Source organism: Paroedura picta, chromosome 9, assembly GCF_049243985.1.
Source record: "Paroedura picta isolate Pp20150507F chromosome 9, Ppicta_v3.0, whole genome shotgun sequence".
Taxonomy (NCBI): Eukaryota; Metazoa; Chordata; class Lepidosauria; order Squamata; family Gekkonidae; genus Paroedura; species Paroedura picta.
Genome location: NC_135377.1, coordinates 15230442 through 15256969, shown reverse-complemented (window position 1 = coordinate 15256969; position 26528 = coordinate 15230442). Strand labels below are relative to the sequence as shown.

General features: G+C 41.7%; 1 protein-coding gene across 8 annotated transcripts in view; it reads right to left on the bottom strand.

Moving 5' to 3' along the window:
• CSMD3 (CUB and Sushi multiple domains 3) overlaps window positions 1–26528 on the bottom strand; it is a 675220-nt gene that overhangs the window by 191178 nt on the left and 457514 nt on the right. For all 8 annotated transcript variants that reach the window (XM_077351631.1, XM_077351632.1, XM_077351635.1 and 5 more), the window contains 5 exons: window positions 23245–23436; window positions 21379–21505; window positions 19548–19750; window positions 8235–8426; window positions 1633–1771 (listed from right to left, as the gene is read on the bottom strand). In XM_077351631.1, coding sequence (XP_077207746.1) covers window positions 1633–1771; window positions 8235–8426; window positions 19548–19750; window positions 21379–21505; window positions 23245–23436 — 853 coding nt within the window. The remainder of the gene's footprint in view (window positions 1–1632; window positions 1772–8234; window positions 8427–19547; window positions 19751–21378; window positions 21506–23244; window positions 23437–26528) is intronic.

Here is a 26528-nt window from a genome sequence, read left to right as displayed (position 1 = left end):
CAAACCTTTGCTCAAGGTTGATTGTTATAGGTCAGAAATACAGTTTAGATATAATAATTGCTTTGCTTAATCTATGACATCATTTCAGATATTGAAGCCTACCAGGAGAAAAATCCCTGTATAAACTGCATTTAATAGCCAGGACAGTATTGCTCATGTGAGCCTTACTATTGTGTAAATAGACTGCTTAAAGAATGGACTATCAATATGACTTTGACATTTCGGTTTAATCTCATGCACACATTTCCTGTACGTTTTTAAAATGTTAACTCTTATCACCAGCATTCTAGGTTTAGGGTCAACGACATATTTTCCGGTGCAGAACACCAATAACATTCTGAAGAAAACCTTTACGAGCTGCAAGGTTCAAAAACACCATCGATTTCAGGGAACATTTACAAGACTGAAATGTTTACTACTTTTGACATTAGCCGCAAAAGGGCTTCCAAAAAGGTCTCATGTGGCTAACTTCATGGTGTGGCATGACTGTGCCTTTATTAGGCATAAGCCTAATCATATCTATGCCTAAACAAATTCTGAATGCACATGCAAACACTCCAATTAATATAACAGCTCATTAGTGCTATCTATAAAATGGTTTTAAACTTTAACAAAATCTTAACTTTACAAATAGTAGAAGTACTAAGGTAGAGGTAGGCACGTACACATTCACAGAGAGAATATTTTGCTTGTTACCCAAGACCAGATCTTTGACTACGCAAATGAGGCTCTGAGGGTCGTGATGCAGCACATAATGGCCTCCCAGACCTGCACAAAGACTAAGTAAATCCAAGTTAATTTCCCAAGGTGTGCCGGGAGAGTGAGATTTTGTGAGATGTCATTGCCAATTTTGGAACAGGAGGTAAAGGAAATTCAAAATCTTCATATTTTATCACAGAGGATTTTAAAATTCCTAAATGGTTACGCTGCCACTTCTTGCTCTCAAATAGGAAGTGATGTCCAGGCATCAATCAGCATGTTCCCCCACCTCTTTTTCTCCTAATTCCACAACTGAAAGAGGGTGGGGGGTTGGAAACATGTCCAGGAGGTCAACTGGCATTTAGGATAAAAGACAAGACTACAGTGCCTTGAGATGCTGGCAGAACTGCTGGAGCTTGGCTTGTTCCAAGCATGCCTGACCAAATACAGTCTTCACCCACAGCATTTCCATAGACAAACTGTTTTTTTCTTCTGTTGGATAAAAAAAAAAGATGCCTAGTCCTATTGTAAAGATTTAGTTTAGACCAGCTTTCACAAACCACAATTTTTTTCACACTACTAAGAAAACACAGAAGGACTGATATATTAGTAAAGCTCCTTCTGCTATCCAGATTAGCTTTAAATTGCCTGAACAGACCAGTTTTCACTCCCACCCCCCAACAGATATTCAATAGGCCCTGGTTTTTCTCTCCTTTGGCAACCAGGGCCCAATCTGCACATGTTGGATAATGCAATTTCAGTGTGCTTTTGCAGTTAGATTTTCCAGTGCAGAAACAGAAAACTTGCTTCTAAAAGGCACTAAAAGTGCATTAGTGAATGTGTGTGGAATGGGTCCAGGTTACCACAGTTTAGGATGCCCAAAGTGACAATGCCATGTTGATATTTTTAAATTATGTACAGCCAAACACTTACCTGATAAATGCTAATGATATGACATAGTCGTTATTAACAGTGATGGTCCAGTCACAGTCTCTGCTGTGGGGATAAGGATGAGGGAAATTTGGTGAAAGAATAAAACCTGATGAGCCTGTCAAATTGCCTCCACAAGGTGCTGTGAATAAATCAAACAACAACAAAAAGAAACCCTAAGTGATCCCCAACAATCTTTCATTGTATCCTAAAGCAGCCAAATTATTCTGGTTTGTTAACTACCACAAGCAGCCACCCAGATGATATCCAATGCTACTCTTTTCGGCAGCTTTAAACAAAACAAACCTTTTTTGGGGGGGTTTCAGAAATGGGAGGGGGAACTCTGAAACACTTTTAACCCTTTGCATTGTGTTGACATTGCTTGAATTTTATGGATGGGATGTTACAATGTGTAAGATACGTGGACGTCACACACCTAATTCTAAACACATCAATGGGTCTAAAAAATACAGCTAGGGACAGATAAGGAGAATTTCCTCTGCGAAGGAAGGAAGGAAGGAAGGAAGGAAGGAAGGAAGGAAGGAAGGAAGGAAGGAAGGAAGGAAGGAAGGAAGGAAGGAAGGAAGGAAGGAAGGAAGGAAGGAAGGAAGCCAGCCAGCCAGCCAGCCAGCCAGCCAGCCAGCCAGCCAGCCAGCCAGCCAGCCAGCCAGCCAGCCAGCCAGGCAAAATCATGGTGTTTGAACCTCCTGAAATAATAGAAACAATGCCTGCAGCTTTAAAAGATATCCTCAATGGTCATTCTGGAGGTTGGTTTTAAGATGATTTATTTATAATTACATTTGTCTGCTGCCGCTCCCAAACCTGCCAGCTCGCGGTGGCTATTATAAACCCTGCAGGATCACCAGTATTCTGTCTCATCCAGAATCCTGTTTCAGAGTCACCAGCCAATTGTTCCGATGAGTACCTTGTACATATACTTCTTTCAGCATTGAAATTGAGTCATGGATTGAATGGAATCAGGTCCTCAGGACAAATTAAATGCAAACACTTGAGTACAGATTACAAGGAGAATCCAACATTCCTTTGCCATTATAACAAGGAAGAGGAGAGACCGGAGGCAATTTGTAATGTCCATCGCATTGCTGATGGCAGAAATCAAATAACTGAACATTTCCCTTCAAGTTATAAGGCACTCAGCTCATGTACTGAACGGCAAAAGAGGACGCAACAACCTAACTCAAATGTTCCTTTGCAACCCATTTAAAATGAACAGTGTGTATGCACGCACAGGTGCATGCACTCTAAAGTTTCAACATACATGATTTGTAATCACAGCGCCTTTCTCAACAAAGGAATAATAATGTTTCAAACAAACAGAATAATTCACACAACAATTGCCCTTAACCTGACAAGGAAACTGCAAGTAAATCAATATAATTGTAGATTTGCAGCAGACAAATGTAAGATTGATGCAATCCAGTCAGAATCAGATGTTTTACCTTGGAATTATCCTAGTATTTATTTTTATGGGCTTCCTGAATAGGGCGCAAAGGATAAATCATTTTACTTGGAATCTAGAAGGACCCTGACCCAAAATAAGATAATTTGGTTTTTACTGCCTGCTTTTCACTGCCTGAAGGAGTCTGAAAGTGATTTACAATCACCTTCCTTTCCTCTCCCCCCAACAGACACCCTGTGAGGGAGGTGAGGTTGAGAGAACTGCTCTGTGAGAACAACACTATCAGGGCTGTGACGAGCCATAGGTCACCCAGCCTGTCTGGATAAGGAGGAGGAGGAGGGAATCAAACCCAGCTCGCCAGATTAGAAACTGCCATTCTTAAACACTGTACCAAACTGACTTACATGTGTGAACACATTATTTTTTCTTTAACAACTGCTGGCTGACTTGCTACTGCACAATTTGGATCCCTTGGCTTGTTACTATTCAACAGCAACAGCCTTCCCCCTCCCCAACAAAAGCCAATGTGTGTGTGCGTGTTAGTGGTTACAGTTTCAGATTAGGATCTGGGACAACCAGGTTCAAATCTCCATCCGACCACTCATGCATTTTCAGTTTATCCTACCTCACAGAGTTATTAGTGAGGATTAAATGGCTGAAAGGGGACCCATATAGGCTGATTTGTGCCCACGCTGGGGAGAAAGGTGGGGTATATGAGAAGTAAATAAATAATACACATAGCTAAATGAGAGGGAGAGATAAAATGAAGGTTGGTTGGTAGTAAGGAAAAAACTGAGGAGAAGGAGATAAATAGTGTGGAGAGGATACAGAGGGGAAGTCAAGTGCTCCACACAAGTCCTCGCAGGTGCCCCACCATGCTACTGGGTCCAGAGCACACAGCACAATATATCTCAGTCTAAAGCAGCATGCCATGCAAGTGGGCTAGATTTGTCCCAGGGACACATTGCCAGAAGGAAGACAGGAGGGGAAAGCTGAAGACGGGGACCAACAAAGAAAGATTGACTGGTGGGTAGGAAGAAAGAATCAGGAAGAGAAGAGGCTGTGGGGACTTTCAGTGAAGGAAAAGATGACCCTTCCCCCCCCTCCAAGTCCCTGGGGCTCTCCACTTGTACTATTCTTACCTTCCAGTGTTGGCAGAACTGGGTTGGGAAATAACTGGACACTTTGGAGGTGGAGTTGGGCTGGAGTGAGCAGGATTTGGGGTCAGGGAGGGATCTCAGTAGAGAATAATACTATGCACCCTCCAAAGCAGTCATTTTCTCCAGGGGAACTGATCTCTGTCATCCGGAGATGAGCTATAACTCCAAGGGATCCCAAGATCCCACGTGGAGACTGGCATCTCTACTACCATCACCAAAAAATGTTCCTTCAAATTAAGACTTTTAAAAATGGAATGGAAATTTTATGTTAGGAAAAGAACAGCAGCAACAACAACAACAAACCCTGCTAATACAAAGGGTATCTTAAATACAGAAACTGTTAGTTCTGATCAATGCCAAAGAATTATAGAGGAAGTTGATGTGCCTACATTTTGGATATGTTTTGACTGTTGCAAATGCATCTTCTAAAGTGGAGAGTGGAGAGGATCAAGCCACATTGCAGTAAGGAACACAGAACAGTTAACACACGGCAGTAGCCCCTGATAATAGGTATGAGATTTATTTGATTGCTCATTTTTTAAACCCATCTTAAAGCATCCTATATTAAATAAATGTTTAAGATAGAAAATGTGCCAGTGTACAGTTTCATAAAAGATGAATCTGAACAGATGCTCCAAGGGCATTGCTCAAGTGAATCCAGACACACATGCTGCTGGAAACTTTAGAAGGAACCATAACACTCATGCATTTTAATTTTAACAGGCAGACTACAATGTGAATTTCTAGAACTCATTTGATTTCTTTTTGCACAATGTCTTTTTACATAGCCAGGAGGAAAGTGCATGGTTTCATTAAAGCTTTTGTTCATTTTTTTTAAACATCTGGGGTAATCATATTTTCCAGATCTTCACAGAAATCTAAGCTGTTAGATGTTTGCCCTTTCCAGAACCATCTGATCCTCCTAGACATATTAAATATTTACAAAGAACACTGCCACAACACATTCTACACACAAAACGTCTAATAAGGCAAAATGATGCATATTCATAAAGCCGGATTTCTGTAGTGTATGCTTTATCTTTAAAATATCCTTTAACAAGCAATTCCCTCTATAATTCCAGTGGCACAAACAATTTGCTACAAAACCCAACTGTATTAGTGTTATAGTCCATTTGGTATCGGATCCAAAGAAAACTGAGTTTCTAATCAGGTGACATGGCAATGAGGATTTTCCTTTGCAGCCGAAAGAGATATATACGCATATGCCTTCTTTCAGGGGTTTCCAGTGTAATGCCTGTGGGTGCCATAGTACAGGACAGCTTTACAGGACCCCACCAAGTGTTCTTAGAAAGTGGGAAAAGCCAGGGGGGGGGGCACTGGTGACTAGAGATTTGATTGGCAGTGCAAATTAAAAAAAATCATTTTCCAGCAACTGTTGTGTATAACTCTAGGATCCTTTTGGTATGACAGAAGAAGAAGAAGAAGAAGAAGAAGAAGAAGAAGAAGAAGAAGAAGAAGAAGAAGAAGAAGAAGAAGAAGAAGAAGAAGAAGAAGAAGAAGAAGAGGAGTTAGTTCTTATATGCCACTTTTCTCTACCCGAAGGAGTCTCAAAGCGGCTTACATTCACCTTCCCTTTCCTCTCCGCACAACAGACACCTTGTGAGGGAAATGATGCTGAGAGAGTCCTGATCTTACCGCTCAGGCAGGACAACTCTATCAGGGCTCTGGTGAGCCCAAGGTCACCCAGCTGGTTACACGTGGAGGAAAAGTGGGGAATCAAACCCGGCTCCCCAGATTAGAATTCGGCCCTCCTAACCACTACACCAAGCTGGAGAAAAACTGTGGCAGCTATTGGTGGCAGGGCTGGCCTCTTGCTGCAGCCATGTTGGGCTATGCATACTACATGGGATCAGTATTCCAAAGAAGGTTGGGGGCAGGAACCCTGCTTTATCTTGTTTTCATAGTGCACCTTTGCATTTTGCCTATTTTTAGTGCTGACTTCCAGATTGTTTGCTGCAGCTCTTTGAAGTGTTTTTACTTTGCGAGTCGTACTCCGTTTTTGGCTCATTTATACAGAACTGATGTAAAATTAGCAAGATCCTCATGCTCCCATGACTATTCTGTTCCACTAAGCCTGATATATGCAAGCCCTGACTATCTCTCTATTTTGGAAGCTAAATATTATAAGAAGGCATTTAAGCTAGCAAGGTACTTGGCCTTACCTTCCAAAATTCTGGAGGGCTGCTCTAAGACAGTTCCAAGAGCTGAAAGACTCTCCCCTTTTAACTCTCTGGAGTCCCTTGAACATATTTTCTTCAGATGTCCTATTTTTACATCTGCAAGAACCCAGTTCATCCTCCCTTTACTCAGGGATGCCCCCAGTTCTTTGTAAGAAGCAAAAATAAAATTCCTCCTATAGAGAGGAAAAGCTCCCCGCTGCCATACAGGTTGCTAAACAGGAGCTCACGTATTCATTGTATGCAAAAACAGTTATGCAGGAGAGACCTCTTATCAAATTGTAATTTTTTAAAATTTTCCACTGACTAGCATGATAGCATTCTGGGTCAGAAGAAAGACGTGACTCTTTTGATGGATTTATAACATGGCCACAACCTTTATTTCAAACAACCACCCACTGGAGAGTTGGGACAAAAGGATAAGCCTGGCCCTCAGCCATTCAGTTGCTTCATCTGGTTCCCTGTGGTGCCCTGGTCCCGCCACATTCCCAGCCAGGAGAGAGGACCTCATGGGAATCCTTTCCAAGGGAAGTGGCCTGATAAAGGAGGGGGGGCAATGGGTGCCCACCTTGTTTGGCTATCACCCCAGCCACCCAGCAGAGGAGCCCCTGATAAAGGAGGGGGGCAATGGGTGCCCACCTTGTTTGGCTATCACCCCAGCCACCCAGCAGAGGAGCCCCTGATAAAGGAGGGGGGCAATGGGTGCCCACCTTGTTTGGCTATCACCCCAGCCACCCAGCAGAGGAGCCCCTTTTAATAGTCGCCTGGTCCCCCTACCTGCCCCTGATGCCAATGCACCCAACACACTTAAACGGTGCCCGGGCTCATTGCATCCTCCTCTGTCCCACTCCCCACAGCATCAATTGGTGGCCCCAGTGACTCACAGCCACTCATTTTAAATTTTAAGAATCTTTTAATTTGTTTATTTTGTTTATTTTCTTTATAGAGAATACTTGTATTTTTCTATTGTATATGTCAAATAACGTTTCTGGCCAAAGTGCTGCATTAAATTATTTAAATTGAAAACAACAACAGGATTCAAGTCCAGTAGCACCTTAAAGGCCAACAAGATCTTCAGGGTATAGAATAAGCTTTCAAGAATCAAAGCTCCTTTCATCAGATAGCTTATACCCCGGCAAAACGTTTATACCTACAGAAATCTTATTGGTCTTTAAGGCATCCCTGATCAGAATCTTGCTGTTTTACTGCAGATCAACATGGCTACCCACACAAATTATCTGGTGTAAAAACAGGTGCCAGCTTGGATCCAGAAATTCCTTCCATCAGTGGAAATTTCCAGCAGAACAAACATTGATTCCATCAAAATTTTGTTAGTGTTGTGTATGTGTGCATTTGTGAAAGACGGGATGGCTGAAGATATGGCCTGATTGGGAAGAACCCCTGCCAGAAATTAGGATGTCTGAAGCAAAATGGTAGCATTTATGAAACCCAGTGACATTCCTAGATATTATGCTTCAAAAAGCCACAACCAAAGGATCACCCCCAACTTTCTGAACTAGCTTTTTAGGATGCAGAGGTCTGCTGCAGAAAGAAAACCTACTCAAGTTTCTTAGACTCTCAGCTGGCTAACCCTAATTTAAAGAATAAAGCTTTTGAATAGATTGTGAAACCATCCACTGAGTTGTTAACGAGGCATGAAGGAACCCAGACCTGACCGGTTAACTGTCCTATGGAGGATTAATGAGTTGATCTCATATTTGTAGTAATCAACTCTAAGAATATTGAGTTTCGGCTTTGTGATGGGGTAACTATAACATGTTTTTCGAGTCAGAAAAGCAGTTATCTCTTCTCTTGATTTCCGCATACCTATACAGACTGGTGGGTTGGGCTGCCAGAAGTACCGATTTTCTACCTGAATGCAGGTTATTCTCTCATCTCCTTGCAATTCATAACCAGGGTCACACTGAAAAATGACTGTGTCTCCAGGTTCTCTTCCATCCCCATTTCTGGTTCCATTCATGGGGACACCAGGATCACGACAAGCTGTTGCTACAGAGCCTAAGAGATAACAAAAGAAACATAACTTTAATTTCATATTAAGCTATATAAATATATATAGTACTGCCAATATGGTGGCTGGACTCTATAGCATCATATTCTTGCAGAGCAACTTTTCTTCTCCAAACTGTGTCATCCCCACTCAATGTCCCCAAATCTGTCTGTCCATGACGTTGGGAGTTCGATCCCAGCAGCCGGCTCAAGGTTGACTCAGCCTTCCATCCTTCCGAGGTCGGTAAAATGAGTACCCAGCTTGCTGGGGGGTAAACGGTAATGACTGGGGAAGGCACTGGCAAACCACCCCGTATTGAGTCTGCCAAGAAAACGCTAGAGGGCGTCACCCCAAGGGTCAGACATGGTGCTTGCACAGGGGGTACCTTTACCTTTACCTTATCCAAGGATAATTCAGCTGGCTTTCTATTCTTTTCTTCCAAAATCCAAACACATATTTCGCGCCTGAAGCAACTGAACATATCAAAATCTATGGAATGTGAGCGCTATTTTCTTAGCCCTGTTAGATCTGGAATCGGGTTTACACTTAGTCAACGTTATCTTCCTAATGGCTCATTGGATCTAGATATCATAAGGATATTTCAGCAGCAAAAGTGAATCAAAAACAAAACACCCTTGCTGAGCCTGTTTCGGATCCAACATACTTGCATTTGACATTTTATGTCAAAGCTTTGCAGAGGGGTCAAAACTGAGCAGCATAGCACACACTTTAAGAAGGGCTCAATTGCACTCCTGATATCTCCAGTCAAGTAATAGGTGATGTTAAAGATCTCCATCTGAGATTTTGAAAGCCATTGGCAGAGCAGCCAGTACTGAACTACGGGGACCAGTGATCTAATTCAATACAAGGCAGCTCCATGTGTTTACTGAACATATGATACAGGATACAAAAGCAGCATATGTGTGACAACACTGTGAATGATTATCAAGACTTTTCTTAAGATCTGTGCACCCCCAAGACTCCACTGCAGTTCAACCAGAAGCTATCACCGTGTTGACGGAGGGCATGACAGTACAAGAGGAAGGTGAAACACTGTTAAAAAAGTAACCATAAGAACTCAGAACAACAGCTGTGCATGGATGAAATATGCATTCAGTTTCCCTCGGTACTTTGTTCTTAAAACTGAGCATTCCTGTTCTTTGTCTGCTATTTTGACGTGCATTCCCCCCACCTCTATAATATTATATGTTAACTTATTGTGAGCATTTCATTGGATTGTGTTTCAAAAATGGCCTCTTGCCTCCTCACTCTTATTTTGTGTCATTTCGATCACCCGTAGCCTGCCTGCCTGTACTCAGTGTATTTGGTTCTTTAAATCCATACTATTATGTGTGCTGAACGCCACTGATTCTCTATATATCTTTCCTTGCTCCCCAGGAAAACTTGTGGAGTAAGCACAAATTCCAATGTAGACTCTTACAGCCTTGCATTCACACCTGCAATGCAGTATTGACAGAAAACTTCTTGCATGGTAAAGAAAATTAAGGTAACTGAACTCTTTATGGGCATAGTGTTTTGCAGTCTGGATTACTATTATTGTTACCATTAAACTGTTAAAATTGCAGAGGGGTAGCCATGTTACCGTAATGTAGCAAAATAAAACAGAAGTGGTACCTTAAAGACTAACAACAGTTATTCCAACATGTACTTTCCTGGGTCAGAGCTCATTTCTGCAGATGCTTGTTCAAGCTGAATCTGCTTTGATAGCGACAGAAGTTTGTTTCTGAACTTGCTGGCAAAGAGAGCAATCTGTGTACAGTTATTTAAAGAATAAAATGGCTGCTCTGCAGTCAAGAACCTTTTCCTATTGTGCAAGGGCATGTCGGAGGCCTGGAAAAAGCCACAAAATACAACATCCTTTATGTCCCTACTCAGAAACTATTTTTTTTAGCAGGGCCCAAGGCTAGTAACATTGATCCAGTCACTAACTCATGACTACACAAGCTGAACCCCACACAAGGGGGCTTTTTAACTTCTGTCTTCAGCACGTACGGCGATAGAGGTTTTGGTAGAACAGACTTTAGCAGAACGTTTCCTACTCTTTTCCTATGTGAGTTCCAAGGAAGATTATGAAGATGATGGCCAAGTTGTACATGGTGCCGGCTATTCTATTCGTTTAGACACAGAATGTAGAAAATGAGGGGGGGTCTGATTTAAAAAAGGGGGGGAAACAGAAGTTGTTCTGGGGATTAGTGTCTTCGGTCCATCTCCCCAAAGCTACTCCCTCCTCTTGTTGGCTTCAGTACTATAAGTATATTTGGACAGGAGGTAAGAATGAGAACAGAAGATCACCAAAAGGTTGTTTCATGCACCCATAGGGTCTTCTCTGTTTGTCTATCCATAACCAACTGATTTTGCTTTTCAAAATCAGACTACCATTCTCATCTGTATCAATGAGGCAGCCCCAAATCTTAAATCAGTCCTCCAACTCTCTGATTAAGCCCAAGGTTGCTTACAAGAAATATTATTCTCTACTGTTATTCATACTGCAGGGCTACCCTCTGTCCTTATAACATAGTCACCACTAAGCAGTAATTGGCATGTTAGCAAACACTAGATATCACAAAATCAACATTGATGTTATTGGGAGTGCTTTGGCAGCATGGTAGTGTCTTTTAAGCCTTGTGGCAAGTTTTAAATCTCCATATTCCGCTCTCTTGAAAGCTAAACCTAATTACATTCTTTATTCCATTTTTTTCCTTTTATTCTGACAGGTTGCTCATGTTGCACTTGTTCTGGTTCTGAATTTTAGCTTCAATCTGAACTGTATGAGACACTTTAAAAGCTCTGCACAAGCACATTGTTACTTTGTGTTGCTTTATATAATCTATCTTGGAATCACATCTGCCTTCCTCGTAGCTACTTCACATTCATGACTCATCACCATTCACTGATGAATAGATCGCCAAGTTTCTCTTTCTTCTCTAAAATATGAGTTTTGTGTAGACAGGGGAGGGGGAAAAAATCAAATTATTCTCCAAATGCTCTTTTCTTATACTTTCAACTATCAAATGTCATCCCATTTCAATTACATGAATCCATGAAGCTCTCTAGTTCTCTCTGTATAATCTTCCTAGTCTGTCTATTCCAACAATGTCTTCATTAGCAAATTTCATGAATCCAATGCATTATATATGGCAGGTCATGCCAGAGCAATATGATAGGAGATGTTTTCAAGGCTAATTTACAATCTTTTCTAGGCAAAGCTAAATACATATTTAGCAAGTTCTTTATCTGCTTTATTATTTGTTTCCTAATTGCCATTGACTCTGCTTAGTATGGTGGAAACTGTCATCATGGGCCTAAAAACTGCATCTTTAGCTTCTAAAAAATGAAGAGTGAAAAACAGTAAGTTGATCAGCTTCATTTGTTTGTTTTAAAATTGTTTTGTTTTAAAATTTTCAGATCTACGGCATGTGGTGTGAGAATGTCATTCAGTAGAAGACCTTATCAAAGTACAGCCTGGGTCTGGGACAGGTGTATCTACAGGACCACCTTTTCCCTTGTATCCCTCAAAAAATGCTAAGATCATTAGATCAACATCTGTTCGGGATCCCCGATCCAAAGGAGTTGAAATTGGCTAGTTTGATTAGGTTTTTACAGCCCTGCCTTGGGCTAGTAGAATGCTTTGCCAAAAGAGACCAGGGCCCTGAGGGGCCTCAACCAGTTCACAGGACCCACAAGATAAAGCTGTTTCCACAAAGAAATTCTGACCTTGCTACTGGGAACGGAGGGAAGACCTGCTCACAGAACTCTGAACCCTTCCATCTGCCTAACTTATCAGGGATAATTTAGAATGATAAATTGGTTTTATCTAATTGTTCTTTTAACCATGTTGTCACCCACCCTGAGCTATAAAGGAAGGCAGGGTTTCAGACTTCATGTCTGCCACCTTACCACTCTGCGCCACAAGAGGCTCGTGGAAGAGATATTCAGCTTAATTTTTCTTAAGTGATTCAATATTGCAGGGAAACCAAAATCCCTGTGAAAATTCAATTGGTACTTCTGCTATGCCTAAACATATGTTAGTTTACTTTCTCACTGGATATGCAACCATTGCTTTTATGATGATTTGTGATAATTTTATGATAATTTCTTGGCTAAAAACCAAAAAGGAAACACTTGAGACCACAACCTTATCAAGCCAGTAAATACTCAGCCAGGGGAATTGGGGTGGAGGAACAGTTACCCAAAGCTTCCCTATTAATTGCAGACTATTACAGTCTGGACAGATCCATAAAATACACATAATGAGGACTGAACTGTGCTATATATGAGAAATCCATATATGCATCTCCAAATATCATCTAAACCAAGAAACAGCTGCAGAGGGGGCCATTTTGTCCAGGGTCATGGTAAGGGAAAGAGGAATTTATTAATTTTTGACATCATGCCATTTTAGAACAGAACTCTGTTTCTCTGCCAGCTACTATAAGCTTGACTGGGGGAGACAAAGACCCCAATATTGCCTTGACCTATTTTGAGAGGGAAAGATTTCTTTCTGAACAAAGTGTTAAACTCTCCATGGCTTCTCTTTGACTGCTTTGAACATTAATAAAATACATCGGAATTCAATTATGGATCCCTTTGGTAACATTTATCCCATTTTAAACCTGACCAGAGCAACCATCACAAGGAATGAGAGTAAAGCCAAATCAAGTTGTAGCTGTCCACCTAGTCAGGAAAAGGAACCAGGGAGACTCACAAAACAGCATTAACGGGCTCAGATAGACAGTTTACACACTGGAGGTTTCATGCTGGGCTGCAGGCTGGAGTCTTAGTCATGGCAAGGTGCCCCACCACTTCCTGCACCCACATGGGGGAACATTTGGCCCGGTGCACCTCATCCGCCCCCTATTTGTGTTCTTGTATGGAAGCTGGGGCAGTGAAGTTCCCAGTGCATAAACGGTCATAGCTGGAAACCCTAGTGTTCAAGCTGAGATTACTGGTGACTTGAACCAGATGTCAGCAAAACTGGAATCCTGAGGATATCTTTGTCTACCTAATTCAGGCCTCTCAACCATTATTTGCATAAACTGATATGTAAAGTATATGTGACTATCTATCTACACACACAGAGAGAATGTCAGTCAAGATTGACTAAATGGGAAGCCGACCAAAGCTTAAAATCTAGATTGAGGATTCATATAATTGATATAATCCATTATAATCCATGAGTCTGATGTATTGTTCTGTTGCATTCTATGTGAACCGCCCTTAGGGGAGGGTGGTATATGAATATAATAAATAAATAAATAAAATAAATATATTAGATCACTTCTGACTGCCAGTGTAGCCTAAAAGGGCTCAAAAGCTTATCCATAAAGGCACAAGATCACTGAAAGCTATGTAGACTCAAGGGTTGAAAAATAAAGTTCAAGGACCCATGTAAATGTACAAGGACTTTACGACCGATCACGCTGCAGTACTTTAAGCTCATAAGTAGCCCATCTCAAGTAGAAGTTCTGTGGAACAGTCAATAGAATGGATCCTTATGTAGTCTTAAGAACTGAAAAGTGCTTCAACTTATATTATCACATCTGGAAATGTTGCCTTGGTACAAGAATGCTCACAGCTTTGGTTCAAGAATTCCTGACATAATACATTTCTCTGGGTATTTGTAATAGTGGGAATGGGGGTAGAATACATTCGATAATCCAAATCTTCAAAGAATTTTAACTGTCAACAATTCAAAGCTGAATCATCCTAACGATCACCATGGCAACCCTTTGACTGTCTTGCACACCATTTGGATCAGATGTCAACTTTAAAAGAACTTAATGAAAGGGAAAGGATTAACGAAAGGGAAAGGATTAATGAGAAAGATAAAGACAATTCTCTCAGAAATGGAGTGTAAGATTATTTTTACCCTTTGATATTATGATTCTGCATTTGGGTAAAAAAAAAACATTTCTTATGGTTGAATGTAAAATATATATTTTGCTTCGTCAGAAAGGAAGGCTGAGTATTTTGAATAACTTCAATCAGATGGCAAGTAAAAGTCCCACTAATATATAGAACTCATTAATTTCACCTTGAGAGGACAACTTTCTAACCTCAGAGGTGCGTTGTGCATTCCTGCATTTTATTAATAAGACAAAAGCAAACTCCTTCAAATGTGGAAATGACATTAACATGACTGGCATTAGAATTCAGTTTTTTTAAAATGCTGCATAAACATTCTGAAGGACAAAGATGCCCTCCATAGTGACCTGAAATACCCTAATGTTCGCATTCATGTTTGATGTGGCTCATAACAGCACAGTGGGATCAGGCATTCTTCTTGCTTCTTTAGAAATAGGTGAATAAATAAAAAAAACATTAACCCTGTCCCATTTACCTGTTGTTGTACTCACAAAAGTAAGAAATGTAAAGTAACAGAAAATATTTTAAGACATTTTATGAGGAGAAAAACGGCATGGTTCTTGGGCAGGGGACAGGACTGTGTCACTGATCTTCTACAGCAGGGGTAGTCAACCTGTGGTCCTCCAGATGTCCATGGACTACAATTCCCATGAACCCCTGCCAGCATGATGGCAGGGACTCATGGGAATTGTAGTCCATGGACATCTAGAGGACCACAGGTTGACTACTCCTGTTCTACAGTGTCACGGACATGATTCAACTAATTTCATCCAATGGTATTTAGCACAGCATTCACCATGAACTGGCTCAACAAGTAGAAGCGTTATATTTCTCCAGGGATTAACATTTTTTATTTGAAAAGTGGGATGCAATGCAAAGCCCGGCACTTGACAGGGTCTGTCAAACACCTGCAACCACTGTCAGGCACCTAGATGTGACTCTGGATGCCTTCCTGTCTACGGAGACCCAGGTGACAAAGGCTGCTTGTTAGGTGTTCTACCACCTTTGCCAGGTGTGACACCTGACTTAAACAATGTGATCCACTCAATGGTCACCTCCAGACTAGATTTCTGTAACTCGCTCTGTGTAGGGCTGTTCTTGTAGGTGATGAGGGGGCTCCAGCTGGTCCAGAATGCAGCAGCATGAGCCTTTACCAGGGTTCAATGGAGGGCGCATATTACACTGGTGCTCTCCCAGCTGCACTGACTGGGAGACAGAATCAAAATCAAAGTTTTGCTTCTGAAATTTAAAGCCCGAAAGGGACCACCTCTTCCATTCTACCCCTCAAAGATCAGATGACTCCCCCTCAACTAAAAACAACAACACACACCAAAAAAACCCTGATCTGCCCAGTATAAACTACCCCACATAAGGTTTCTTGGTGTAGTGGTTAGGGGTATGGACTTCTCATCTGGCAAGCCGGGTTTGAGTCTGCGTTCCCCCACATGCAGCCAGCTGGGTGACCTTGGGCTTGTCATGGCACTGATAAAACTGTTCTGACTGAGCAGTGATATCAGGGCTTTCTCAGCCCCACCCACCCCACAGGGTGTCTGTTGTGGGAAGAGGAAAAGAAAGGCGACTGTAAGCCACTTTGAGCCTCCTTTGGGTAGAGAAAAGTGACATATAAGAACCAACTCTTCTTCTTCTTCATTAATATCAGGACTTTCTCAGCCTCCCCTCCCTCACAGGGTGTCGGTTGTGAGGGAGAGGAAAGTGAAAGTGAATGTAAGCCCCTTTGAAGCTCTGTGGAAGGAAATGTATTCACAGACATTCCTTTATTCTTACTCAAGCACCATCTTGTGCCAGGTAATATCATGCAACTGCGAAGGCTGAAGTTACAAAAGGAAAATTTCTCTTTAGAGATAACCTGACCTGGATAGCCCAAGGCAAGCAAGGTTGACCCTGGCTAGTGTTTGGATGGGAAACCTCTAAGGCAGGGGTAGTCAACCTGTGGTCTGCCAGATGTTCATGGACTACAATTCCCATGAGCCCCTGCCAGCAAATGCTGATAGGGGCTCATGGGAATTGTAGTCCATGGACATCTGAAGGACCACAGGTTGACTACCCCTGCTCTAAGGAACACTAGAGTCAAGATATGAAGACAAACAATGGCAAATCACCTATGAACATCTCTTGTCTGGTTGCCAGACAATTCTAGAATCTCCAGGCTATAATAGAAGAAGTGTTGGTTCTTGTATGCCGCTTTTCTCTACCAGGAGTCCCAAAGCGGCTTATAGTCACCTTCCCTTCCCACTCCCCACAACAGACACCCTGTGAGGGAGATGAGGCTGAAAGAGCCCTGATATTACTGCTCAATCAGTACAGATATATCAGTACTGTGGTGAGCCAAAGGTCACCCAGATGGTTGCATGTAGGGGAGTGCAGAATTGAACCTGTCTCACCAGATTAGAACATACTCCTAACCACAAGATGGCTCTACCACACTCATGTTATATGATCAATCAATTTCTTTAGAGGGAAATAAATGGGAAATATCTCTTGAAAAAGAAAATAGGAAGAGACTAAGAAGAAGCAATGGATATATCTTAAAAATGAATTTCAAGGGGCGGGGGGAAAGGACCTGTCACTGCCTGTAACAACATTTGAGAAAGCAGAGAGAACATTTGCCCAGTGGTCTTGCACAGCAAGTACCATCTACAGTGGTCCTCTCCCGAACCTCACCATATATAGAGCCAACTGTGGAACAAAGTGGGAAACAGCTCTTGCGCCACAAAAAGCCTGTGGGGAAAAGGATGTGCTTGTTGGAGCAGCTGTCTTTCTCTTTTTATGGTTTAGCATGAAAGCATTGAATTGAAAGCACAGCCAACTGCTGACAGTCCTCATCCTACGGCACTTCCCAGCATGCTGTGGAGATTAAGAGCTTATTTGGCTCCAGATTGCACTTTCTTCTGTGGAGAAGCCTTCAGAAAACGAGCTGCATTTCACATGTAAAAAATGGCAGCTTGCAATTTGTTTTTTTGTTTTTGTTTTTGTTTTAAGCATTTTTAGCAAGATTGCTGTGAAAATACAGAAATCTCCTCACCAGCAAGGATAACTATGAGGAATCTATTCAGAGGCCAGCCATACATTGACAATAGGAGTCACAGTCTGTGACAGTGAAAACTGCAAATAATAATAATAATAAAGTTGAGACATCATCGTTTTTCTAATTGTTTGAAACTGCACTGGTCCCCAACCTTTTATCACCAGTGACCAGTCCGTGATTGACAATTTTACTTAGGCCTGGGGGGGGGGAGGTAGTCTTTTGCTGAAGGACGTCGACGACGCTACCTGAGCCCCTGCTCCACTTACTTTCCTGCTGGCGCCCCTGACTTCCCACCACTTGCTGGGGGGGGGGGGCGCTGCCAGCAGCAGCTGTGCAGTGCCACACTGCGGGGGAGCCCCAGGCATGGCGGCCGCCAGAGAGCACCAAAGGTGAGCTGGTGGCAGAGTAGCAGGACAGCCCCCGAGGGAGCAGCTGAGGAAGAGGACGAGGAGGAACCACGGCCCGGCACAAACTGATCCATGTACCGGTACCAGTCTCTGGCCCGGGGGTTGGGTACCACTGGCATAACAAGTTGCATTTGGGTCAGGATATTTTCTCCTTTTTGTGCCTTGGGTAAGTTACAGACTTTAGAATCAACATAATCTCCAGACAAACTTACCTTGTTCAGTGCTTGCAACTGGATTAAAGTTCCTGATCGGTCCCGCTTGTATCCAGCGGTTTGGAGCCTATTTAGTATCTGTACAGGGTTACCTTTGTGTTATGAACCTGTGATGTGGTTGCTACTTTTATTTATTTATGTAATTAATTGTTGGAAATGTATTTATTTATTGATTGATTTATTATTACATTTATAGACTGTCCCTACTGAACCTGCCATCTTGGGGCAGTTTACAGCATTCAATAAATACAATCGACAGAATCAATAATTCCCTAATGAAATCAAGGCCCTAATGGAACTTAAATGGTCTGGTAGGTCCTGCAAAAGAGAGCTCTTCTGCCAGGCCTTCAGCTGAATGCCAGCAATGGGAGACATCCCTGCAACCAGATCCATCTATGTCAGGCAACTCTTTTAACACATTATCCAAACTCATGGTCTCCTCCATGAGCAAAATGTGAGTGGCAGGGCAGAAGGGACTGTGTTCATGCTTGGCTCTTTGGGCCCTATCTTGCATGCCCAGGGAAATGCTGATCGCCACTTTGGGGTTGGGAGGCAAATTTCCTCTGGGCCAGACTGGCCAGGTATTCTGGTTAGGAGTATCATCATCTGGGCATAGAATTGGGGTTACCATGGGTGGGCAGTTAGTTGTGAATTTCCTGCATTCTTCAGGGGGCTGGACTAGATGACTCTGGAGGTCATCCAACTCCATGATTCTATGATTCTTCTCCAAATTACCATAGTGCCTGTTTCATTGTTTCCAAATTACACATTGATGTTGCTATTATGACTGTTATGACTCTTTGATTGGATCTTTTTATACTGTTAAAAATAGTTCAAGGTATGTTTCCAGCTTTACTGGTTCGATGTACAAAATCTCAAGACGTCATAGTGAGAGGCTGTATATAAATATATTAATAGTAACAACCATAACAATATCATTAAACAATTAAAATCAACCAAACAATTGGTGCCATCCCCATTGTAGTTCTTTTCATTAAAGGAAGGCGGACAGAGAGAGCTCTCTGGATTGCGACTGTACCACTGCACTGCTTCTCTTCTTAGTCAATGTTGTATTTCTAACAGTCAACATACCGGATGTCATGCTCAAGCTAAACGGAGCCAACAAAACACAGATCAGGTAGCCCCCCTCTTTGTTCTGTATATTAGATTTATTGTTTCTTTTCATTAAAGTATTGTCACAAAGGAATAGCAAAGGCCTGTTCAAAATCTTTAAGTACTGAGGGTCCGCAATCCTTACCCCCATGCCATAAGAGGTCATCATTTACATCACACAGAAAATTCCTTCCTTCATATTTCAAAGCAATTATGAAATTCAATCATCTGCACAAACAAAGAAGTTAAAAGATGACCTGGCTCGATCCTGGACTATGCAGTAGCCTAATGCAGCGGTAGTCAACCTGTGGTCCTCCACATGTTCATGGACTACAATTCCCATGAGTGTTTGCTGGCAGGGGTTCATGGGAATTGTAGTCCATGAACATCTGGAGGACCACAGGTTGACTACCCCTGACCTAACGTACAAATAGTTGAAATGGCAATATGTAGCCATGAACTTACTTGAAAACTGAATGGCAAATCCTGATTTGCTGATATAGAAGTCTGTGTCGAACTGGATTGTTACAATGTTGAGAGTGCTGTGGATGCCTTCGGGAATAAGAGAACCGCTGATTTCTTTTAGTAACATGTCATTTTCAGGTGGACCATCCCAAACACGAAGTATATCGTGTGATGCTTCCGTATCGAATGCAAGAAACTGGAGGCTGTTAAAAACACCAAGGATTTATCTTTCCATTGCACTAATAATTACAAGAGAATAATTGAAATAAGTCAATAAGTTTACATATTAAGGCTTGGGTTGCATCTAACGTAGTTGTAGGCAGAAGGTTTTCCATTTGCAGTAATTTTCTTTCCTCTCCCTCCCACTGCAGGCTCCAGGTATGGTCCAGTCACCTCAAAACTTAACCCTGCAAAGAAGGTGAAGTGGCTTAAAGCCATTCCAGAACCTGGGCTAAAGCAGGTGGAGGTGATAATTGGGGAACTTCCCATCTGGCAGGAGTGGGATTGCTAATTGCATGTGTTGCCTGTTATAGGTGATGGAGCAATTAAAGTGGCATCTCTGCCATTCCTTATTGTTGATTTTTCTGTGCTGAAGAAGCAGGAAGATGGGGGAGCCGTGGCTACAGGTCCTGGGGGCTTCTCATACACCCAAATAAATGGATGACATGTCAGGGATGTTATCGTCCACTCACACATTTGTTTAACACTCTGCCAATGGAGACTGCTCGTGCCTGTCGGTTGTGCTTTCATTCTATGTAGCATCACTTGCATTACTTATTAGCTCCACACAAGATTATCAGTAACAATAGCCCCTCCAATAGGCCTTCCATCATGTGAGAGGAGACATAAACAAGTTTAGATTGGGTTCAGTTGTATCTCTGGCATATGTTATTGTTTAGATGAGTGGTCCCCAAACTTTTTATCACCGGGGACCATTCAACGCCGGGGACCACTCACCGGGGACCACTCAACGCCTTTTACTGAGGCCCGGTGGGGGGGGGGTAGTTTACTCCTCTACTCTCAACCACTGCCCTAACGCTCTCTGATTGCTATGGTAATGTTTAAACATCCCTTCAAAATAAGATACAGACATGCCACAACAATGAACATAAGGAACATTTTATTTTCATGGAAATTTTAACTCATGACAATGACAAATCAATGGGAACCCTGAGCTTGTTTCTCTGCAATGAGATAGTTCCATCTGGGAGTGATGGGAGACAATGACACCCGAAGTGTGTTGTAAAGGGCCGGGGGGGGGATGAAGTAAAGGGCCGGGGGGGGGGCAGAAGGCATCCTTCGAGGCACACCTCCAATTAGTCGAAGGACCACATGTGGTCCACGGCCCACAGGTTGGGGATCGCTAGTTTAGATTACGATGAGTATCTATGGCTTTATTCTTTCCCCCCATGACCCCCAAAAAGGAATCATACATATGCTGTCTCATACTAGTTTTAGGGATAATCACCTGAAAAAAAATGTATTTGTTTACAACTGTGAAACTATCAGTTTACCTACTATTGTACCGGCAATAGTAAATATACATTGTTGTTAATTTTATGGAACAGTGAATCTTTTACAAATTGAAATGTTTCCAAAGAGCAGGAGGAACACTAGAAAAATGTCTTCCTCCCATATCTGGATGTCCACAGTTATCACTTAACTACGAAGGAAAATCCTATTATGCTTGATAGTAAATCCTCTGGTGTAGATGTGGCTCAGGAAACCACACATAATGCTGCAGCCTTACATTGTTAATCTGCAGTATCATACAGGCCAGAATCTTTCATTTCCCCCCTTCCCTCTATGAGCCAAGATAGTATGGGAGTACCTGACAATATTTCCTGGATCAACTTCAATCATCCACATGCAACGGAGATTATTGTCGTAAGGAAATGGATAGCCTGGAGATAAGATTCTTCCAGAGGATTCTCCCTTAAAACGACCTCCACATTCAGCTGGAGAAAATGAAGTGGCAATCAAGAAACAGCAAGGTAAAAAAAATGATATGAGAACAGCTTATGTGGAAGCCACAGGGAAAATCTTTAATGAAAAATGCAATGAAAATCCATTACGGAAGTAATCGTCAACCAGCAATATTTAAAGGACGTGGAGACACAACATACAGGAGGTCAGTTACAAGGGGTATACTTCATCAGGGAGCCATACTGTGTATGCTACGGCCACAGACAGAGAGCATAATGCTCTAGTGTTGCACCATGTTATCTTCATTTTTTTTGTGTGTGGATTATTTCAAAACTTTTTTTAAAAAAAAGGCCAGCTTCATCTCATCAAGATGCATTGTAAACCACCACGAGTCTTTGAGAACGGCGGTATAAAAATCCACAGATAAATAAATAAATAAAAATAAAGAACTTTAATTTGACATAAAATAATGTAACATAATTTTTTAAAAATAAAACATTCAAAAAAAGGTGTTTTAATGCTTGATGTCTTCACATACAATTGCAATCCGATTCTCACAACTTTTTTTGTTAATATTTCAGGCAAAATGTCTGTTAGTCCTGTGCTGCCATGAAAAGAACAACAACAACAGTAAATGCATTTGTTTCACTTCTTATAGTCTGGGGGACAGGAGAGAGAGGGAGGAGAGAGAAGAATGTCACAGGCACTAAGGACTGGATCTATCATGTTAAGTAGAGTATAGAATATTCACAGTGCAATTCTACGGAGAGTTACTCCAGTCTAAGCACCTTGAGGCCAATAGATTTAAGACTGGAATTACTCTTCATAGGACTCTACAGTTAATCATTTTCTAGAGGTCATTTGAATTTTTTTTCTTGAGTAGGCAATTGTAGAGTTGAGACAGCAATCTTAATGCAACAATGGAGAGACAAAGGGCATATTCTGAGAAGGCAACTTCAGCATCATGACTGACAAATCATTCCAAGCCTCTTTGTCACAAGATATCTACAGAGGTCCCTACTAGGAGAAGGCTACATAAACAGTAAGGGGGGAGGGGCATGGGGCAGAAAATGTCAGAGCTGTGAAACATGTTTCTTAAAAATATAACAATAATAAAATGATCCAGTCATTAATCATGAATAATGTAGAGCAAATGGCTCACAAGGGATCCTGTGCAAGGCAAGGTGTCTCCTTCTGTCCCACATGCTTCTCAGATCTTCTGCATCCATCATCCCACCATACTTTTGCCAAGGCCAAACTGCATAAAATCTACAATTATTCTGAACATATTGGATAATACACTTTTGCGGCTGAACTTTCCTGTGCAGAACAGGAAAAGAGATTTCTAAAGTACACTGAGATTACATTATCCAACATGTGCGGAACAGGCCCAAGATGATAAAGCTGTTCTTAAGTAGTACTCATATTCCAAAATAAGCAACCATGGTTGGTCCACCTTTTCAACTCTTCCCCATATCAGAAGAAACTCCAGCACGGTAATTCCTTCCTACATGGGATTTCCACCCCCACCACCACTCCTGAATTCCCAATAATAGCACCAACAACTCATTGTTGCTCTAGTGAATCTCAGCACTAAATTGAAAGGATAAGTGATCAACACAGCCTTTGTGTGCCTCCAGCATTTTCTTTCTGCTGTCCAACATAACAACCCAACTGGCAGTCTCCTAGTTACATTTCCTCTCCATCTTTACAAAGTAGAATCTGTTCATTAAAGCTTTAAAAGGAAACAAAAGGAATACAAATCTCTTACCAATACAAGATGGCAAAGGATAGTCCCACGCCCTTCTTTCTCCTGTCATGCACTTAAGTAGACTGCTTCCGTGGAGTGTGTACCCGGGATTGCATCCATAAATAATGGTGCTGCCGGCAAAGTGGCCTTGATCGCTAATCTTGTATCCAAATTGCGGCACACCTGGATCCTCACAATGAGAAAGCTCAAAACCTGGAGTAAGAGCAAAAAAAAAAGTATTATCAAAATTAAGAAAATGTCTTTCTTTCAATTATGTTTTCACCGGGAAGGGAGAGAAAAAAGATGTTTAAAAATGTATATGCTGTTAACCTGTCAGAAAGTCCAGTGGGGGGATGTTATCTTGTTGATAAACAGAGATATGGCACAAGTGTTCAGGGAAATTTGCTACACAAAGGAATATGTTTGTTTAACTGAAAATACAAAGCTGCCTTATAGACCACTAGTTTACCCTTGTCAAACAACCCTTTCACAGGGGTCGCGGCAGGGCGAGCAGTTGGCTGGGGGGGGGGGGTGCCACCACTGTTGCTGCTTCTCCTGCAGACACCAGCACTTGGCCACCAGCCTCTCTAGCAGCACTTCCAGTGGGGTAAATCAAGACAGAGTGTTCATCTGTTTGGAGCAGCAGAAAAGAGTAATATCAGCAAGCTGGAAATCCCAGGAAAAAAAAACAATTTATATACCATCATGAACAATGGATCTTCATGCCATTGGTCAGTTTCGGTTTAATTTCTGTGAAAGAACACTTGCATGATTTTATGGTTGGGGGTCACCCCAACATGAGGAACCATATTAAAGGGTTGCGGCATTAGGAAAGTTGAGAACCACTGGTCTATTCTGCCTGGCAACAGCTTTCCAGGGTTTCACACAGAGGTCTTCCACATCAGCTGATACTTTAGATGGCGGTGATGGGGACTGAACTTGGGACCTTCTCCTTTCAAAGCAGATCTTCTGCCACAAAGCTACAGATGCACAACCATCAATTAAGTGCAGAGTCAAGAAAATCAATAGTGGTCCATCTCACGGACTCGCACGTGCAGTAGCATGCTGCAGATCAGCTGATGCACGTGAGGATTTCTATGCAAGGAAAACTTTGATCACTTGCTGAGACGAGAGAGGTAGATCCTGAATTCAGCAGCTTCACAAACAGGTGATTGGTGTTTCCAACACCGATCATTTGCTGGATTCAGTCCAGCGACAACAAATGTGCTAAACATTTGAATTGATGCAACACACTCTTTGCCACATATGGATCACATTCAGTAAGATAATCTGCCTACTTCCAGACTCCCTTTTTCTGGACTGGGGCAACTGTGTTTAGAAGTACTGTAAACCGTAGTTTTGAAGTACTGCATTGTCAGGTGCATATACAAATTATAACCTCAGCAAGCCTTCAATACCAGAATGGCTAATAAAAAATAAAAGCTTTAGAAATTATTCATAATTACATGTAGTAGATGAGCATCAGCTCTCTCTTTTTTATCCACTCAATACTCATTACCCCAAAATCATCATACTATAATTTGACAGCATTTTGCTAACCATTGCTAAATGCATAAAATGTAGCAATAATTTGTCAGCTTGAAATAAATACTGCATAAATGTGTGACAATAGCTTCAGTTATAAACTGCATCACAATAAAGTTTAGTACAAGATAACAATGGGTATATTATTCATAACATTTACAAAAAATTATATCTATCAGCTTTCAGGCCTTAGAAAACCTTACCAGCTGTACGGCCCTTTCTGTCTGATTCTGCTTGTAAAATCTTATTGAACAAAATTTAAATGACTTGAATGTGAAGGAAAAATAAAGAGAGACAGAGAGAGAGAGAGAGAGAGAGAGAGAGAGAGAGGGAACTGATTTGGTTTAGCAGCAAATATTTTTGTCCTATTACTAAGAACAGTAGAGTATCTACTTGGTTTTCCACTGATTCCCTTTTGTTCTTTCTTAGGGATCCCTTCCAAAATGAAAAACACTGCATGGCTATAGTGGGAGGGAAAATTTAACCTGGACCCAACCCACCATCAAAAAGGAAAGAAGGAAATGTTTTTTCTCCTTGAAAAACTCAAACGATTTAGCATAACCAAACAGTTGGTAAAGTTGCAGAAGTCTTTGAGGTAATACCCAGTACAAAACCTCAAGAACCAACGGCTTCCCTTGAAGGGCTAGTTGTTTTTGTAGGTGCAAAACTAACATAAGGAAAGTAGAAATAAATTCCAAGTAGTTTAGACCTTCTTGGAAAGTTGATGATAATTGAATGAGTTTCATTTAGTTCCCCATTTGAGGAATGTGATAGATAGAAACACAGGCTAAATGTTCAAAAAAGAGCAACACCTATCAAGATCCAGCTGCCTGAGGCTGGACACTTTGATCTTCAGCAGGATCATCTATCAAATGAAAAGGGTGATTTTACCGCACATTATGTATAGCTGGGGATAGAACACATAGCAAAGAGAGTCACATGGACGGGTGTTTTTTTTTTGGGGGGGGGGGTAACAGACAAGGAAAGTTATTAGAAATAAGCTGTAATGGAATCATTCACCATTGATATTATACTGGACCTGTGTGTTTAGGACAGCATGGAGGTTTTTCAAATTAACCATAGTAATAACCTCTTATACACAGTAATTAATGTATGTTTTTATGTATCTGTACATGTATGTGTGCGTATGCAAGGCGAATAAACTGGTCAGTCCTAGAGGAGATCAGCCCTGACTGCTCCTTAGAAGGCCAGATCCTGAAGATGAAACTCAAATACTTTGGCCACCTCATGAGAAGGAAGAACTCCCTGGAGAAGAGCCTAATGCTGGGAGCGATCGAGGGCAAAAGAAGAAGGGGACGACAGAGAATGAGGCGGCTGGATGGAGTCACTGAAGCAGTCGGTACGAGCTTAAATGGACTCCAGGGAATGGTAGAGGACAGGAAGGCCTGGAAGATCATTGTCCATGGGGTCGCGATGGGTCGGACACAACTTCACACCTAACAACAACAAGAGTTTGGTTCTGGGAATATTGTAAAATGATCCTCTGAGTTCCTTAAATCCTGCATAAAGAATGCCGGGGGTGGGGGTGGGGAGATATATTCTTCAGCAAGATGGGATAGAATCAAACCAAGTTGGAACATCCTTTTCTAAAACTAGTTTGCTCCCAGCCTAAAGCCCTGCTATACTCCATCCATTCCAAGAAAAAGATTTAAGAAATAAGAAATAATGCTTTTCCTAAATAATAAACCAGTAAGCTAATCAGGTGAGAACATGCCTGATCAGTACAATGCCCCTTTTGT